This window comes from Neodiprion lecontei, chromosome 2 (genome assembly GCF_021901455.1).
Source record: "Neodiprion lecontei isolate iyNeoLeco1 chromosome 2, iyNeoLeco1.1, whole genome shotgun sequence".
NCBI lineage: Eukaryota > Metazoa > Arthropoda > Insecta > Hymenoptera > Diprionidae > Neodiprion > Neodiprion lecontei.
In genome coordinates, this window is record NC_060261.1 from 30,156,253 (window position 1) to 30,174,850 (window position 18,598).

The following is an 18,598-nucleotide window of genomic DNA, read 5'->3' on the forward strand; positions in this document are numbered from 1 at the left end:
CCGAGTAAATCTCGAATAAAATTTATCTTTCGCCAATAAAACCGTAAATAAAATAGTAAAATTGTAAAAGGCTAGCTACATTTAGCTACTTGTACGCCCTCTTTTGACGACTTGCGGTACCATCTATCTGGCAACCCTGCTCTTTAACGGTCTCCAATCAATGATCTCCTTGGATCATATACTAGTGGAGAGTAATTCTAGGGAGACAGGTGAATTGACAGAATCTGCTTACTAAAATTTCACCACAAGAGTTCAGTCTTCTTATATAGACTCCATGCGTATAATACTGGAAGTAGCTACCCGTACCGTGTCCCTCGCGAAACTGCAGCCGAAGTGATGAGGAGCGAAATATATACCCGGGATACTCAGTTTCTCTTATTCTGCATTTGATTGGCTGAGAGGAAACATATCGGCCAATCAGGTGTAGAGCAAGAGAGACGTCTTACGACGGACATATACCTCTCTCTCTCTCTCATTCCTCTACTACACTTTTTGTGCATGCGAAACTATGTCTATTAGTACAATATACTTTCTGATCTGCTACAATTGGCGGTCAATTAGCAACGCGTACGTGGTATATGTTATCGACATACTATATGTCGATGGTATAATGTACGATCTACCGGTGAGTACTAACTACTGTTTTGATTCCGAAAATCCATTCATGACAAAGTGATAACAATAAAGGGTTGCCCAACATTTATAGCAGATTTCTGCTCTTCTGTTCCAACATATGCAGCGGTTCTCCATGGATGTATTGTGTTCTTATTCGAAAAAGGCGTCATCGGCAGGATACGTAACATATTAAACATAAACCACAGCGTACATAACATGAGTCATTTCAGATAAAATTTCCTGGAATTCCGTGTCAGTTGAATGTCATGGTATGTCAAGTCGCTATTGACAATGAGATCTAAAACGTCTAAGGTATGCACATAGGAATTTTTGAGCCCGACTTTCTTACCTCTATTCTCTTCTTTTTTAAGATCGCAACTCCGTTCTAAAATTATTGCGACTTTAATCAAGGATCAGAGTTTTCTGGAATCCTACCCTGTTCAAGATGACAACGCTTGATGCTGCACGGAAAGATAGGCTGCCAATAATAACAAAAAACTTGCTTAATATACAAGTGTTGAAGAGGATTGATAATGATTTAGACATTTACGAGAAAGTCCATTGTGTGTTTTTGATGATTGAACACTACCAGACGGGTTACCAAACCCTTCTCGATGCTGTGGATGAAAGAATTCCTAGCATATCACGGTTTGTGGTCGAAAACAACGTGACGGATTGGCCCGACAAGGTCATGGAAGCGTTATGCCTTCTACAGAATAACGAAGTTCTTTTAAAGTTAGGCGTGAATCCTGACGACGCGCAAACTTTTTTTCATGCAAACATAACAAGAATGTCTTGTAAAATTAATAAGTATGCTAAAACTTTTTATAACTTGTTTGAAAATCTTTCAAAAGACGATGCTGTCAAACTCCAGCAGCGCATATATCAACAAATAGATCCACCCAGGTGCAGTGCTTGGATGGATGAAAATTTTCTAGAAATACACTTGCTATGGTGGATTAAAAAGGGGTTAATCACCATTTCAGGAGGTACCTAGTGGCTTATTTTTGATATTGAAGTACAGAAAACAAGCTGTGACTTCTTAGAACAATGTGCAAATAAACCATAGCTGTCAATAATCAGAACAATTACAAATTGAATTAGCATCGTTCTAGACACAAAATCTTGAGGCCAAAAACTTACTAGAATGGTGCATCCGGAAATTTTCAATTTAACCAGAATATCAATCAGATTATTGATTTCGTGATAAATTTATTGATCTATCATTTTCACAGATAATTGGGAATTGTTACGGATATTAGAAATCTTAAAACTGCTGAATATGTCGAGTAGTAGTGCCTACCTAGCATTACAAATGTATGAAGGAGAAAGGAAAAAAAACCTATGTGTTCACGATCAATTAGATATCAATCGTGGTTCATCAAATCTAAAGACGAATTCATATGTAATAAATAAAGGCCTGGCCATAATTTTCAACCAAATGCAGTTCACTGGTCCTATAGAAGTAATTATCTCCAGGAATTTAATAATATATTTTCTAATTTGATAAAAATAATTTTAATTATGAATGCGTTATTCTAAAGTATGAGTATAGAGAAGGCTCACAGGTGGACTGTGACAGAATAGAAGAAGTGTTCAAAAATACATTTGGATTTGACACACACGTGTACCTTGACTTGTCCAGAGACGAAATTTACCAAACCCTGGATGAGAAATTGTGTGACGCCAAAGAAAAATATGACTGTGTTGCAGTCTTTATTTTGTCTCATGGCACATCTGGTAAGCTTTGTTTTATGAAGTCTCTGTGATTATCCGATAAAGTGCAATTAAAAAATGAAATCAAAAATATTTGGGTACTCCGGTAATTTATTTACGATTATTCACTTGTTGCAGGACACATAATCGCATCTGATGGTAAGAGCTGTACCATAGAAAAAATTAAAAAACACATTTGCATCGATGCTTTACAAACTAAACCAAAAATTCTAGTTATCCAGGCATGCCAAACAATCGAAGGTGACAACTTTATTTTACTTTTTGAGTACTTGTAGATCTTCTTTGAACCCCAATTTATAAATGCATGACACTTTACTTTTTACAGATATCAAGCTCGATGGCCCAACATATTCACGAAACGAGGTTGACAACAATCGCGACTTCATTCTATTATGTTCAACGATATCGGGTCAACCATCAGCCAGGCACCCACGTGACGGTGAGTCTGGCTGAATACTTCAAACAGCTGGTTTTTTCCACAAAAATGATCATAATGTATCTTTACGTAGGCACTTGGTACATTCAAGTTCTCTGCGACGTACTGGAAAATATGCGGGGTAAATGTATCGGAGGCGAAATCCCTATAGAAGTGCAGAGACGATTTGATGAAAAAGAGGGTATTATTAATAAAAATTTGTACAGGCAGGTACCGAATATAATGTGCCAGACGCTCAGCAAAAAATTGATTCTCCCGTATAATCCAACAGCTCCCAGCAATTGAAAAACAGGACAAGCGTTTTCAAGCATTGATGAAATTAAACTGTCCGTAATTAGATATAGCGATAACGTGTGTATCATACTTATACACGATGACATGATCAAATAAGAATTTCAAGTTATTTTATATATTCGATTAAGTTTTCATTTGTTTTCGTACTAAGTATTTATTTGCATGTTTACGAATCGTTAACGTCTGTTTTTAAACAATAAATCCGCATGGTAAAACTCAACACGCGAGATATTTTTGTCACGTTCCCTATTCGATTTTGATCTACTTTTATTACGTTACATCACTATATTGATACAGGAAAAGTATTGATTTCGGTCAAAAATGAATTTTTCTAATTTAAATGAATCTTCACATTTTTGGACCTCTAGTATCCGAAAAACAGATCTCTCGATTTGTTGGTCTGCCGGTCGTTCACCTGTCTCGACAAATTCCCATGATGATCTCATAAACGGCTTGATGAAAAAAATCTGAAATTTACAGGACATCACATCCAAACGATGGGTACGAAAAATTGCCGTGTCCCATTTTTTTCTAACATGTGCTTCTATTGGAAAGAATTGATAAGTCAATTTTTTTACAAACTTCCTGTGATGACCTCGGAAACAACTTGATGAAAAAATCTGAATTTTGCACGACCCTACATGCAGATCATGATGGTTTTGGAAAATTGCTACGTCTTGTTTATTCTTCGGCGTAATAGTAAACAATTTCACGAAAGAGAGATCATTTTATGAGAAAAAAGAGTATTAGCGACAAAAGATTTTCATCACACCTGAAGGTACTTCCAATAATTGAACTGGTTTTCTCAGTGATGGAATGTACCGTGAAAAATACTAATATTTGTTCGGCGGAACGTGTGTATGATAAGAACAAGTAGACAAGCAATATTGAAACAGGGAGGACTTCGATCAGTAACGATTACCAGAAACAGGTATGTGTTTCAAATTAATAATGTACGTAAAATAGTAGTGTAAGTCGCGATAAGAAACAAAACGCCCGCAATTAAAAATTTCAAGCATGACAATGTTAACAAGATCGATTAATAAATGACTCGTGCTTCGATCATATCCGCCCTTTTTTGTTACCAGTCCACAAGTCCGCTATCAATCGAATGGAGAAGAAATATATCAGTTCAAACGCAGACATCAGACTGAATCCTGCGAAGAGCCCGAGCAGTCCACCGAACGAGGCTGAAACAATTTTTGTTAAGCCGTCAGATTCGATATTCTTGATCATTTCGAGGTAGAGGAAAAATTTTTACCGAACAGGTTGTGCCAGTTGTAATAAACATCGCGACGGTATTGAGTTGACACCAGGTCACTGAAGAATACGTGTAAAAGGCTATGATTCTTGACGTCAACACCCTTACTGCGAAGATAAAGAGAGTAATTAGACGAGGTGGATAGACAGCGGTAGAGTCAGGAGTCTTGATAAAAAAAAAAAAAAGAAACGATGGCAAAATAACGTATAGCAATTGATACTCGCTAGAATTCAAGATCGTGATAGGCATTGCTGCGATCCAATATTCCAGCGGAGCTTTGAAGGGGGTAGCGAAAGAGGCTGCAATCGGGAATGCATTTACACGGTCCGCTTTCGTAATCCAACACCTCTATCGACGGCAGGTGTCTGTTCGTTACCTTAGTCCCCGGCCATGAAGTTTCGTACCAATCTATGCAGATAATTTTAACGTTGATATTAGGAAATCCCCTAATTGCCTTCGATTATATTAACAGGAGTGACTCGAGAATCAGCGTGAATTTAAACATCTCATTGTCAGTCAAGTTTCTCCCTGATGCATTTATTGTTTTCTTGACTAATGCACTCGGCAAATATTGTACGGTAATTGAATAATAAAAATAATTGATATCCGACCGGTTCTTTTTTCCTTGTTAAAACATGAATATACCAATTTGAATGTATAAGCATGTTTGCGAGTAGGTAGTCAATTTGGTCTATTTTTTATCGTTCTACTTTTGTCTCGACGTATTTGCTTATACGGTCCTGTGTTAACTGTCCTACGGTGAGTATTCTCGAAAGCACGCGTATCTTATTGTTACTTTATTTAAGATATGAAAAATCCTGATTACGAACCCTGGAAATCGTAGACACACTTCACGTCGGTAAGGTTACAGATTCTTACGCTGGTGTTTGTGTCTGGATCTTGGAAGCATAGGGAGAAGAAATTGCAATCATATTCGCTTGACGAATGATTGTAAGAAAAATGCAAACATCGTATACATATACCGTTTTCTGAAAGGTCAACAGAGGCAAAACGTAGGTATTCCTGATAATAGGGAATGCATCCGCATTTCTCAAATATCGTTTGCATACGGCATACGGCAAGGCAATTGTTGTAGGAGTAATTTCCCATCAATGCTGTCAGGTCTTGCCCCTCGTCCGAGAATATGCAACTTCGTTTCGACACGGGAAGACTGCGCACATCATCCGTTGAGTATGTAACTTCCGGCGTAACGCTGAGGAACACTTCTTTGTCCATGCGGATCAGTTTGTTTTTAGCGTTACGGTCCGGGTAGTCGTAAGGATCGTGAAGAATCACCTGCGTATAATAACAATCATATAATGTAAGTTACACACCGTTGCACAAAGCCGAATGCACGATATTCACAGACGCGGAGGTAAATTTACCTTAAGACCGTAACCTCCGAGAAGTGCCGCGTGATAATCTAAGGGTGCCATGTTTAACAGCACCGTCAATCCGGTCTGATAGCCACAAGCAGTCACCCTCTTAGATATGCGCCTGCGGTATCGAATAGTTTTAACAATTTTTTTTCAGGTTTCAATCACAAGTCAAGTGATTTATTTTGTAAATTTGGTAAAATATGTAAGAAATCACACAATAAATCACCAAAGAATGAATCGTTGGATATACTAGATCAAAAATACTAGTGACTAGTTTCTCGTTGGAAATATTATTATACCTGTATTAGTACTAACACAGTTGGACCCTTGGTTCTCATTCAAAGCTGAAAATACTGATTGCTTCTGGGCGCAAGAGGTCGTGATAATTTTGCGATGATATCAATAATTCTCAGGGTATTTTCGGTAGGTATACATCACCCTCGGGCGTACTTAACTTTGATCTTATTATGCTTACCGGGATTTTTCACGATCTGGGACTCCGATATAGTTGAAACTGCAGCAGATACCATCACGGCTCAGGGATGACTCAAATATCGAGTCACAGGAGATGATGTTTCCCTTCCATTTGCATCTCACTGTTATCTCGGAGCAGTTTCTCGTTACCTGCATGGTCGACATACTTTATTTTTACCACATTGAGTAACAAGAAAGTATCGCGAGTCCCTTCGGCAAGTATTGTTCATATGATACGTGAACGTTGTATACCAATTTCATGACGTCAGGAATCGTCAAGTCGTTATCGTCGAATATCTCCTGTAGCCGGGTCAGGTTGGTGTAAACTTTTTGGCTAGAAATATCTGGGTCAAGAAGCTTGTTCAGGAGTCGCATCTCGGCTAACAGAACCGTTTCAGATTCATTCGCCAACCGTGGTCCACTGCGATTTAATAAATCAAATATAAAAGTATGTAATTAAAAATATTGCAATTATAAATCAGTTCTCAGACGACTCGTAAAGTACGGTAAGAATCAGTTATACAACGTACAATGTGAGCGTACGCTCAATGTGCATTTTTAATTAAAAAGGATCAATAATAGAAGCGTTTCGCATCTAATTCGACTTACTTCACCCTCAACTCTATTATTTAGTATTTTACCTCGCAACAGTTCAATGTGACTGCATTTTAATGGGTGTTTGATTTATGTCTATGCATACCGAAGTAATGCCCGTAATAAAAAGTAAAAGTGTATTTATAAGTACATATAGTTTATCGTTCGCTCGATTGAGATATACATCGCAACGCAACCTACTGCAGAGAATTAACCAAGTCCTGAGCCCGGCGGAGCGATACACGGTTGAGATCGCAGATGGTGACGGCGGGAAATCTGTAGTTCCAAATACCGTGATGAGTGGACTCGATCACAGTGAGAGTTGGATGCGCCGCGTTGTACTCCCATGCAATTTGCATCAGAGCAATGGCACAGCAGAGAGAAACGACAACGCCTACGGCCCAAATCCCCCTGTGCAAGATTACACATATAATTACCATATTAGAAGCCCTGGCGAAAAAAATGATTTCTATACGATTTTCTACGTATCGGGATATTTCGTACAATCTTTTACGACAAATCGTTTTCGTAAAAAAACTTGTACATTTCGGGTGAAACTTTGTATTTTTTCTGTAAAAAATCTACAAAACGCTACAATTTTTTAAGAAAATTAACAATTCTTTGTGAAAAAACAATGCGCATTTACAATTTAGTACGAAACAATACGAAATTTTGCAATTTCTGTAAAAATTTCATTTGTTATAGTAACTAGAAAAATTGAGTAAAACGGGTATCGTTAAAAAAAACTGTTTGGATATTGTTGAAATCACGAAAAACGAGGTACGCCTAACCATTTTGCACTATCGTCGATCATTTTTTGGTAATTGCAACGCAAAATCAGTTTGTTCGGTTTACTATACTTTTTTAGTTAAATAAAGCTTTAACGTCAATTTATTGTTGCAGAAGCATTAAATTTTCGTAACAGTTGCAAGAAAATATAGTAACGGATACTAGACTTTCCGGTAACAGCTAGAAAACTAATTTTCATTTTCTACCTGTAACTATATCTTTCGATTGTGGTGAAAAATGAAAATAGTTAAGGACTGAGCGGTAACCGGAACTAAAAATTTCCCTCAGTGTGGACCGGAGAGATGGAGAAAAGCGCACTTGACGAGGGAGAACTTGAGCAGCTGGTACTGCCATCCAATCGCATCCCACCTTACCTCTCGTAAACGGAGCGTTGACTCTGAGCGATGTACTTGTAGCCGTGGAGTCCGGTTGAGAGACAAAATTCCCGTGCTTGTTTCGTGAGAACGCGTCGCCACGCGGAGCTTCTTCGAGCCGGGGTTTTCTCGCGTTGTAATTCGACCATCGCAATGTCCGGCGATCTGGTAACTGTGCACGGTAAACCTTTGAGGCGATACCAGCACCACCCAACGCCTCCATCCCCCGTGTCGCACGTTATTAAATATTCACTCGGCCTTCCGGTTTGCGTCGCGCACTGATTATAATCACGCCGCGTGCGCTTGACTCGCCGGCGATTAACGATTCCTGCAAAGCTTAAATACAGCTATATACTTTGTCAACAGGGGGTATTTTTCCATCGACCGGCCGTTTTTCATCATTCGTTAAATTGTAGCCTTCGATCAGTCGACAAATTATTATCAGGGACTGCGATATATTTAAAAAAGTTTTCTTCTTCTTCAAAATGTTATCAAAATAACACACGTGCAAACAAAATCAAGTCTGCTGTGTGCGTGTTTAGTACAATTCTGGTCGTAATTATATCGACGATATTGGAGCATTATTATCATAAAAATTCGAAACTTACACTATTGAATATAGTTTTACCCAGCATGCAGAACTATCGGGAAAGTTTGCATAAATTCGAGAGCTCCAACAGTTTCGATTTAAGAGAAAATGTGACAGACTTTAAATTGCAAAAAAAGTTAATAATACAACTCCATAAATACATCTTCAACAATTTCAGTAGTACCGAAATTATTTTCTCATTCCAAAACTCTCGAAAACCGCCGCTCGATAAATCTCACCGCAAATTCTATAAATTTTCCCAAGATTGCACCGAAATTGAATTTAAGTTAGGTTTAAAAACCTGTAAACATAGATGCCTGCGAGTTTCTTTGCATACTACCAAAATCCGGCAAATCGTGCACGACGAATAGAATTTCCATTAAATTGACGGGCGTGAAAAGAGGTTCGTATCGAGGAGAAGAGGCTCATCCACCAGACAGTGTTGGGGGTTCACAACGCACTATCTTTGCAGACGTACAAGCTGGTGGTTTTCGTCCGGGATCCTCGTGCCTCGCGTTATTGGGTCTCGCGCGATATTAAAGTTTCAAGATGCCGCGGAGGCGCTCTCTTCACTGACTCAGCAGGCGTTTGTCATTAATAACGCCCGAGTACCACGAGGGCATGTAAGATAGGCCAGCAAAGTGCCGCGGCGTCCTCCGGCACACGTCATTAGACAGAAGCCGTCGGCCTCTCGACGTCCGGCGACCTTCGCGATCCGGTCCTCAAACCCCCGGGGGTGGCAGGCCGAGGGCGAGGGCTAGAGGTGAAGGATCGCGCCGGGGTTAAAGAGGGAATATATGGCGCAGCGCCCCGCGTACGGACAAGGTTCAGCTTTGTACTTTAAACGGCGTGAAATCACGACTGTGGGGTTCCAACGGCTCGCCCTCTACCCACCCCGACGACCGGCGTCGGGCGAAACGCCGCGCCGTGAGAAAAACTTCGCACCTATAAGTACGGTAATATATATACCCACCTATGTCACGCAGGCGAATAAACACGTGCGACGCTACGCGACTGGGAATAATTAATGTGTTCATAATTGATTCTTGGTCATATTTTGTCAAATTCATGCGTGGGATTGCTACGATTTTTTTAAATCTTCGATCTCACTCCACAATCATTTTACATTCTTTCACGAAGACTGTTATTTAGTACGCTATATACAATTTTACATAGGTGGGTAAATTTAATACCACTATGTTTTTATCAAAATCCAATATCAGTGCTGTTTTGATAAGTTTAATATTTGCCGATAACAATGTGACGAAAGAAAAAGCGTAGTAGTAGGATTACATAGAATCATTACCTTCTCGACGAAACGTTCCATCACGGAATGAAATCTTCACGATTATATTATAATCTTTACAATTTTAATGTGATTTGAACCGAAAATTCGATATTTGGGCTCTATGCATACGGTTTAGAATGTATAAATTGTTGCTGTTTCTTGTATTTTTTTGGAAAATATTCGGAGTTCACAAATATTGATGACGATTTTGATGAATACTTAATTTTCGTCTATCTCATATAAATAAAATAAGTGAAAAGGTATTGATTCTCACCAACCTCTCTAATATGAATACAAGTATTCTAATATCTATTAACTGCAAAGTGTTTTAAAACAAAACTGATGAAACTCGTAGCAATATTTCTACACACTTGATAGAGAAACAATTCAAATATATAAATAAAAAACACAATTATTTATCTTTTCCACCTGTGCAGGATGTTGACATATACGGAATGACCGACGACCGGAAGGGAAGGGTCACTTCCGCGTCCAGGCGAGACGCGAAATTTCGAGTGAATTCGTCCCGGGTGCAGAACAACCCCGGTTTATACGATCGAGTCCCGTACCGCACAGGGCATTGTAATGATGGGACGATTTTAATTACGGAACGACTCGGTCGGCCACCCCGACGCGTGCGGCACGCCGGATTCGGGGCAAACGGAGCGTGGGTGGGGTAACGACGTATTATCCTGCCAACCGCAAGCACCCCCGTAGGTACCCGTCAACCCCCGCAGCCTGCTGCAACAATTTGTTAACTGCCGGAGAATTGACTACGACTCACGTGCGTCTCTTTATACGCGTTGATACATATACCTACTCTTACTCCTCTCTGTGAACCTATTTGAGAATTTCCTCCTCTTTGTACGTGTCGAGAAGCGTCCCTCGTAGCGAGAGGAATTATTCTTTATCGGTGTGTTCATTGCGTGACGGAGGCGTCTTTCGCTTAATCTAAATCTCTGGCAAAACTGTTGACGTTGGTTTTAAAGAAAGTACTTATTTCATACAATACAAGTATGACCGTTCAGGTGAAGTGCGAATAATTATAGGCAGATTTCAAGCTTGACACATCGAGTTCCGATCGGATGATTGAGAACTGCGGAAGAGCCATGAACCGCATAAATTGAGTAGTCGAAAAGTTCAAGTTCAAGGAAATTCTCATCGCAATTGCTTTCGAATTCTACAAACATAAATAGATATATATCATAATTTTCTGTTATCTCCAGGGTCAAGATAAATCTTGCGACGCGCGGTATATTATGCATTAATACCCTCTAAATACGTGCTACCCACATCCAATTTTGCTGAAAAAAAAAAGTTCCCCGTTTCTCCCGCATTATATAATAGTATCGCGTATAAGCCGTAAGCGCGTCTACGTTCATATATACCTACGAAGCGAGTTACGCGTGCAGGATATTCCCTGATAGAGACGAGGGTTTGAGGGTAGTGGGACGTGAGACATGTTCCGGCCTCGGTTTGGGAATGGGGGAAGTACGCGAGCTGGCTGATGCACAGATATACTCTTGCAGAGGGATAGGGGCTCCGATCGCAGGGCAGAACGCGAAGTAGAAGAAGAAGAAGAAGAAGAAGAAGAAGGAGAAGAAGAAGAAAAAGACTACGGGAGGAGATGAAGAAGAGACGGAAGAGATTTTATGGGGGCCCCGAGTATATTTCCTGATTGAGCGAACTAATCCACGCAAAGGAGTTTTATCGACGAGGTTGAATCGCTCCGGGAAGGGAGGAACCAAGATTCCCTTCATAGTTGTTAGCCGCGTCTCAGAACTCACGGGCATTCTACATCCCCACATTGCACCGACACATTCCCATATTATTGCACATGCACGTAAAGCGCAATACCTTATCGAGTCTATCGGATTTCCACTCTCCGTGCAGCTGAGCGTACGAGGTGCATGTGGGTTGTCAAATTATACCTGGGTCATAGGTAATGGAAATTTCAAGTGTGATAACGAGGCGGTGATTTTCCTCGAAAATTGAAGGTAAAAAGGAATAAATGAGCTTGCGTAGAGACGGCGCAGTTTGATCTCGCGAACTCGTTTCACGGTGCAGGGTGAAGCAAATCCTTCCGACGATACAGATACGAGATGGGCTTGGGACCGACTGGCGGCCCTGAGGAAGAGCCCGCAAAGTTACGATTCGCGCAAGGATCGCGTATAAGATGAAACCAGCCCCCGCCCAGGACGTGTCGCGGCTCGGACTCGTCCCTATATAAGTCGATTCCTACGAGTCCTAAGTCTTACTGCTCGGTATTTACATACCTAGAAAGCCTGCCCTGCCCCAGCGGCACGAATTACGATCGTGCGACTCCTTCGCGAAATAGGGAATGACGGAATTTCAGTCTCGGTATTCAGGAGTCCCGGGACTAGCCCTTATAAAACCGCATGGTATTACGTGTATAAGCAATCGAACGGCGAACGATGAGGCGCTAACCTCGCCGGAAGATTTAAATAATCATATATATCTGACCGTCCAATAAATCGTCTGTGTCCACCGGGTCACCCTCGGTGCCTCCGTCGCCGTCGCCGTCGCCGTCGCCCTAACTGCTGCCGTCTATAGCTTCGGGGGGAAGTGATCTATGCGTTCCCTATAACAACCAGAATCAAAACATCGGACTCCGGCTGCGGATACTCGCCGGGAGGGAGCTGCGAGCCGCTTCGCCCCGCGTCTGTATTCCCCGGAAAACGTACTCGCCCCGTAAGATTTACGGACTCCGAACCGCGCGATTCCCCGATTCCAAGATCCGCGATTCGTTGCCGCGTATATGTGCCCAATACGGTATACATGCCTACGTGTGTGTTGGGAAACCGTGAAGGAAACGACGACCGAACTTCGTTTCAAAACTGGGTCTAAAAAGCGTAGCTTTGGACAATCGCTACTTCGAATTCGGAACGCACGGTAGCGCTGTATTGTAATAGAATACAAAGTCAAATTTATCTGACCTCTGACGGCACTGAAAAGTAGGAATAACTCGTTAATCGACAATCATGCTCGTAAAACTTGCGTTGTTTTTCTGTGAAACTTACCGATCAACGTCAGCTCTTTTTTTTATCAACTTCGCTTTTTATTGCTACGTATTTCAAGTGTAGTTTCGGTTGTCCATCCGCAGGTGTTGGGCGGTAAATTTCACACGATTTCACTCACTTTTCTCGAAATTTGACGGGATTGATTTTTGGATAAAAAATGTAGATCACCGCGACACGTTCCCCCGTCTTGTTGAAAGAGCTAACATTGGAGGCACGTTCGCGGTTGTCGGTCTCGTTTTAAGCGGTCGACTTTTCTACGGTGGCTACGGTCGAGGGCCGAGCACCGTATGAATATTCATTAACAGCAAATATACCTCGGGTACTCGGTGGCAGGATAGGGTTGTTGTCACTTGTGCGGATTCCAGATAGCGGATGCCATGGGGCGTGAGAGCGGGACTGCACCCTGGTCACCTCAGAGGGTCCTTGTTTATGATATCTATAACACTGGTCAAGCACCTAACGGCGCTTTCTACTCCCGCTTTACCTTCGCGGGCTTGTAATCTCGACCCCGCGAGAGCCGCTCGGCCATCCGAACCGCAGATACAGCACGTCGCTCGAGACCGCGAATTATAATAATGCGATAGCTGCGGAACGCTGCTGAACGGACACCCATACACACGTGCAGTGGGAACACAGATTGGGTATCGTAGCAATACCGCCCACGTACACACCCTTCCACATAAGATATCGTATAACTGCATGTACCTGTCCCTATAAGCGTGGGAGGCCTTTTCGACACATTCGACAAGTATAAGGTACTATGAGCCCGGGATGAAGAAGATTACGAAGAGCAGTTTTTAGCTCATATCGTTGACTCAGCTAGGTCATCGTGCTTGTATTGACTGATTTTTGTTGTTACGTGTTTCACATAATGGCATACTAATCGATAGAACAGTTTCGCATTGTTTTTTTTTTTTTCTAAGTTTCAAGCACTATGTCATATTTATCAGCGAATCTAGCACAAAATCAAAATGGACACTGAATCGAGTATTACGCTTCGAAGTTCATTTCAGCTGTACGACGATATCGAGTTACTCAGTGATATTTCACGTCGAATAATATGACGGCAATAATAGTTTTAACGTATGATTTCACCTTTGTCGAAATCCTGCAAGGAGAACTGAGAATTCAGTTGGCGGAATTCGTACGTGTGTACAGCGTTGCATGCATCGTCTATGGTTCACTCTTCTGGCACGGTTCTAGGTTTTATTGAGATTGACGGGTAAAGTGGCTCTTCGTCCTGGACGAACGTTGAGCGGTCAGTGGCAGTTAGCGTGGCTGGTATCGGAGGCTATATGCGAAGGCGATCAAACGCGGCGTCGGGGCTGGCCAAGTGTCTATCTGAATACCCATCCCTGCGCGTTGAAATTTACGAGGAGATATCGTGATGCGGCATGGTACGGTTGGCGCATACGAAATCAGGTGTTCGTTCGAATTTCGAAATAAGGGGGAGATTCGAACGATTTTTCGCGGTGTATTTCACGCATAATTTCACCTGAATTCAACGGGGAATACATATATTCCACGCATCTGCACGCAGTCAAGCCCCATCGCACACGTGAGCTGCTCTCCGTGCACGCTGATCGAGAGCTTTCCTCCTCTCACTTTTTCCATCTACGGCTTTTACATTCTTCCCACCCTCCGCCGACCGCGATATCGGTCTTAGTTAGTCGCCTCGCGGGTAAAAATTCATTAGCGATTTTCCCCTGGTCTATCTGCCGAAGGGAGGAGAACCCCTGTGGATAAATCACTTGACCGTCGCTGGCTAAGAAAACTCTGCGGGCGAGAGAAACACGATTAACGGAATTAGCTCGCGATCTGAGCGTGAAGACTTTCTTAACAATGGAATTCAGTTTCTTTATGTGAAAACCGGTACCAGTCGTACGATTTTCAATTGTTTCACTTATTTTTAAAACCCGTCATACCATTGCAGCAAAAACGCACGGTTAGCGTATTCAAAAAGTCTTTTTAAAAACTTGGCGTGAAAAAGTTCGTACATAAGAAAGTGTAAAACTTTCGCAAGCCCATTCTCCCAGCCAAACTTTGCACATTTTTCTACCCGACCCGTAATAATCTAAGACAGGATAGGTTTTCGGATGAAAGTTGAATTCCACAAGGCGTTTAGTTACAATATATCAAATTGTAAACACAACGATAGACAGTTGACTTAATAAAAACAATCGCATTAACCGTTATGTAAGTAGTAAGTATAGTAAAGGTCATCCGAGGAGGTCAGTTCAAAATATGACTTCAGAATTCGAGGTAAAAAGCAACGGCTTCGTAAAGCACCCGGAGGGTAAAAGAATCGCGGATCGTAACATCTTTTGCGCGAATGGTAGGTATAATAGAGGGAGAGCTATACGCACTGTACAGTAAAGCACGTCGGAGGGAGTGAGAGAATGACGATGAGGCGTGGCTCAAAGAAGATAATATAAAATTCCCCGAAACGCTGCAATGTAGTTATAACGTCGGGTGGCAGGTAACTCGCTGGCGATGTAAGATAAAGACGTAAATATAGCGAGACGGTTCGTCCCCCTCCCTGCTCGCGGGGTCTTTATAGGCACGGCGGTCTTAACTCGGGCTCAACTTAAGAGGTACATAAACGTAACAATAAAGGTTTTAAAATAATCCCGGAGCTAACGCTCGGTCAATTAAGAATACCGCATAACACTCGAGAATAATTCTTCGGATGTGTGGGGGTGGCCCACCGCTCTGGAGGGTGTATAGATGTATAGTCCTCCAACTTCTTGTCCAATATACCGAGTTAAAACTGAACCGGAGTTGCGCTGAGAAGGACGAGGGTATCCCGTCTTCGAGTCAATCTTCGCCGCTATTCAAAATCGTCGAAGCATGTGACGTACGTCTTATACCCGAAACGTTTGAAATTGAAATTAATTTCTATCCCGCTGTACAGAGATATCTCAAATGTTTTCCGTGTTTGATGATCGCCAACCCCCGTCTCGCTCACCCTCTATAGAGAATTATAATCCCGCAGATGGAAACTTGACGTATTCCGTCTATCCACAATCCACATAAACAAATTCGAGGATTTCAGGTGTCCCTCGTCGTCAGTTATTGACCGCTCGGACTCCGGACCGAACCGTGAGCTGCGTATTTTTTGAAAGGCGCCAATCGGTAGGCAACCCGGCTTGCGCCCTCGCGTGGCGGGCAACCCCGATAAGTACAAACACCGACGGGGCCGATCGATACAGGAGCAACCCGCAGTTTTTAATTATACTCTAGTAAGTATTTGTTCACGCTCTATATTGTACCCGGGTAAAGGTGGCGAGGGATCAGACGAACGCACCTCGCATGACGTCCTATTTAGTCACCCGCAAAACCGTGTATTGTACATTTAGAGGAAACGGATCTTCGTCAGATTTTCAGCTTCAAACATAATTCCTATACATCATAAGTAAGTTTGTTTTTCAAGCTTCGATCACTTTGTAACATTTTCAGAATGACCGTGAAATGAGACTGAATTGAGAATCCCGAAACTTTTCCGCTGATTTTAAAGTTTCATTTTTATTCGGGTGAACGGAGTTTTTTCTTTCCGCACCGCATAATAAGAAACATTTGACTCTGGAAAGAAACGGTAAGACTGCGCTCTGTATTTGTCACACGTAGTCTGCCGCTTAATTGCCGACAACAATAGAAATCGAAGGGAGAGCTCTCGAGACTTTGTTAAGGATGGATCATCGCAGGGGTGGCGATTATTCGAGTAGATCCCCGTGACCGATTTAATAAACGCGTATAATAACACGGTGCACCATGAACAACAGCGCGGGAATATCGTGTAGAACGCGTACAATTACATATAAGGGTTTTGTATTAATTTGTAGCCAGAGCAATAAATCAAGAGGTTTGCACCATGACTTGTCCACCTTCACGCAGTGTTATACGTACGACTAGAACTCCCCTGCACCCATGTATAACTTATATACGTATATCACGTACATATAGTCAGTGCTGCGCACCGTGTCGCGTTGCGCCCTAAATCATAGGCTTGTAATTGCCCCGAGACCAGCGTTACGTGTATAATGGATCGCGGTAGGGTGTCGCGGTTCTCGCGTACCGAAACAATCGCCCGAGAACCGATATAACTGCGATCATTTCTACGCTCGGTAATTATTAACAGCAGCGTACTCACCGTTTTCCGATCGACGGATCGTGATCTCTGGATTCCTGGGTTCCGGGATGCTGCAACGACGATGGAACCAGGCCACTGCAGGCTTAAGGAGCGAGGCGAACGAAGCAAGGGTGAGAACTGCAACTAGGCCAATATGGACCCTCTCAACGCGCTCAAAGATCACGTATGCCGTTTTGCCTGGGGGCACAATTTTCACCATCGGAAAATTTTTAAATATATCCGGACGAGAGAAACACACGTACGTACCTATACCTGTAACATGAATACTTTTACAAAGTCAGCACTGCCAAAATCACATTATACCGCATTCGGACGAGTAAAGAAATTTCTTGAATATCTGTTTTTCAATTATCCACCGATAGCTTCGATTTTGTGGCTAAAACCCGTTAGCGAAGAAACAAATTTCTTTCGTAACAGATGCAGGAGGTTGAGAATTTTTTCCGAAATTCGCTCTTCACTCGATCTCTTCATGTATTTCTGGTTACCGGTATCTTCCCTCGAGGATGAAGTAAGCCAAACCAATGGTTATTCAAGTCGATTCTTTTTCCGTAAAAGTGTCCATTGACCGTGAGACCGTCTCTGATGAATTGATGATCTTTTCATGTACAGATTTCTGGCGCCTATGGGTATAAAGAAAATTGATGAAAATACAGCCCCGCAAGTGTGGACCTCAGGACAGTACGAGGATTCCAATAAAATATTCTTTACTGGAAACAAATTTTCGCTCATGGTCAGTAAAATCCCAATCGGTTGGTCGATCGATCTATCTATTTAGCTACTTATCTAACTACCCAATAGAAACGTGAGTGTGGTCTGCGCATGGTTATGCAATTTCTACATCTACTAGAGATTCTTTGAACGATTTCTTGATTGGGGTTCGCATTGGTCGTTGAGTGCGAGAAGTCCGACTCCTGAAGAACGTTGCGTCCGAAGACGAAGACGAGGACAAGGACGACTGACGAAGGGTCGCGTTGGTTCTCTCGTCCCGCCGGGCAAGAAGCGGCGGAGAGGATGGCGAGAGAGAGAGAGAGAGAAGGAGGGATAGTGTGGCTAGTGATTGGATTACAGTCGGGCAGTCCCCGCGGACTCGCCAAATGACCGGGACAAATTGCCCCTTGCCTTCGGGAATACTTATACTCGTATACCGTCGATCGGACTCTTCACCCAGCTACCCCCCGATTCCCGAAACTCTCTTCCCGCATCACACAGCAGCGACATCATCGCCAGGTTTTGTGTGTACGTGTAATAATAAAGCAGGTGTACCGTATACACCTGCTAGAAGTGGGAGTCGATCGTAATTGACGGATGCAACCTCGACCGATTACCCGCTTCGAATTGACCGGTTGGACTAACTGCTATAAAGTTTTCCAATTCAGTAAGGATTCGCTGCAGTTATATCCCTCACCCGTAAGCTGTAGTGGTGATACTTTATGGGACAGTTTAGATTAGGTCTCGCGCTGCGGGTGGTTATGCTCTTATTTTTTGTGTCCACGTTTTTTTCCTACGTTTATATTCCTTTTTTGGTGTGTCTCTGATGCATCAGGCGGTATGGAACACAATCCTCGCATCTGCCACAC

The 18,598-nt window shown here is 42.3% G+C and overlaps 2 protein-coding genes across 7 annotated transcripts; one reads left to right on the forward strand and one right to left on the reverse strand.

Moving 5' to 3' along the window:
* Nucleotides 1-506: 506 nt before the first annotated feature.
* LOC107222385 (caspase-8) lies at nt 507-3,302 on the forward strand. Of its 5 annotated transcripts, XM_046733091.1 has the most exons (9): nt 515-625; nt 707-884; nt 987-1,604; nt 1,851-2,080; nt 2,160-2,355; nt 2,470-2,490; nt 2,566-2,592; nt 2,678-2,791; nt 2,862-3,302. In XM_046733091.1, exons 3-9 carry the CDS (start codon nt 1,061-1,063, stop codon nt 3,071-3,073), a joined length of 1,344 nt encoding a protein of 447 aa, XP_046589047.1. In that variant the 5' UTR covers nt 515-625; nt 707-884; nt 987-1,060; the 3' UTR covers nt 3,074-3,302. The 5 variants fall into 5 exon arrangements, with proteins under 5 accessions (XP_015517221.1, XP_046589047.1, XP_046589046.1 ...); XM_015661735.2 differs by having other exon boundaries at nt 507-625; nt 740-884; nt 2,470-2,592; XM_046733090.1 differs by having other exon boundaries at nt 516-625; nt 707-927; nt 1,027-1,604; nt 2,470-2,592.
* On the reverse strand, nt 2,970-17,247 carry LOC107222375 (sodium channel protein Nach-like). 2 transcript variants are annotated; one of them, XM_046733082.1, is made up of 11 exons: nt 17,022-17,247; nt 7,954-8,281; nt 6,992-7,201; nt 6,449-6,617; nt 6,198-6,346; nt 5,729-5,840; nt 5,327-5,639; nt 5,174-5,242; nt 4,568-4,751; nt 4,344-4,450; nt 2,970-4,272 (listed from the first exon to the last, which is right to left on the reverse strand). In XM_046733082.1, the coding sequence occupies exons 1-11, from the start codon at nt 17,218-17,220 to the stop codon at nt 4,145-4,147; spliced, it is 1,968 nt and encodes a 655-aa protein (XP_046589038.1). In that variant the 5' UTR covers nt 17,221-17,247; the 3' UTR covers nt 2,970-4,144. The 2 variants fall into 2 exon arrangements, with proteins under 2 accessions (XP_046589038.1, XP_046589039.1); XM_046733083.1 differs by lacking the exon at nt 17,022-17,247 and adding an exon at nt 12,872-13,634 and having other exon boundaries at nt 7,954-8,289.
* Between the last annotated feature and the right edge of the window lie 1,351 nt (nt 17,248-18,598).

Coding starts and splice junctions, on each gene's coding strand:
- LOC107222385 (XM_015661735.2), top strand. CDS start 1,061: ATGACAACGCTTGATGCTGCACGGAAAGATAGGCTGCCAATAATAACA. Junction 2,081..2,159: donor AGTTCACTGGTCCTATAGAA/GTAATTATCTCC, acceptor GTTATTCTAAAG/TATGAGTATAGAGAAGGCTC. Junction 2,356..2,469: donor TTTGTCTCATGGCACATCTG/GTAAGCTTTGTT, acceptor CACTTGTTGCAG/GACACATAATCGCATCTGAT.
- LOC107222375 (XM_046733082.1), bottom strand. CDS start 17,220: ATGGTGAAAATTGTGCCCCCAGGCAAAACGGCATACGTGATCTTTGAG. Junction 8,282..17,021: donor GATCCGTCGATCGGAAAACG/GTGAGTACGCTG, acceptor TAAGCTTTGCAG/GAATCGTTAATCGCCGGCGA. Junction 4,273..4,343: donor CAACTGGCACAACCTGTTCG/GTAAAAATTTTT, acceptor AAATTGTTTCAG/CCTCGTTCGGTGGACTGCTC.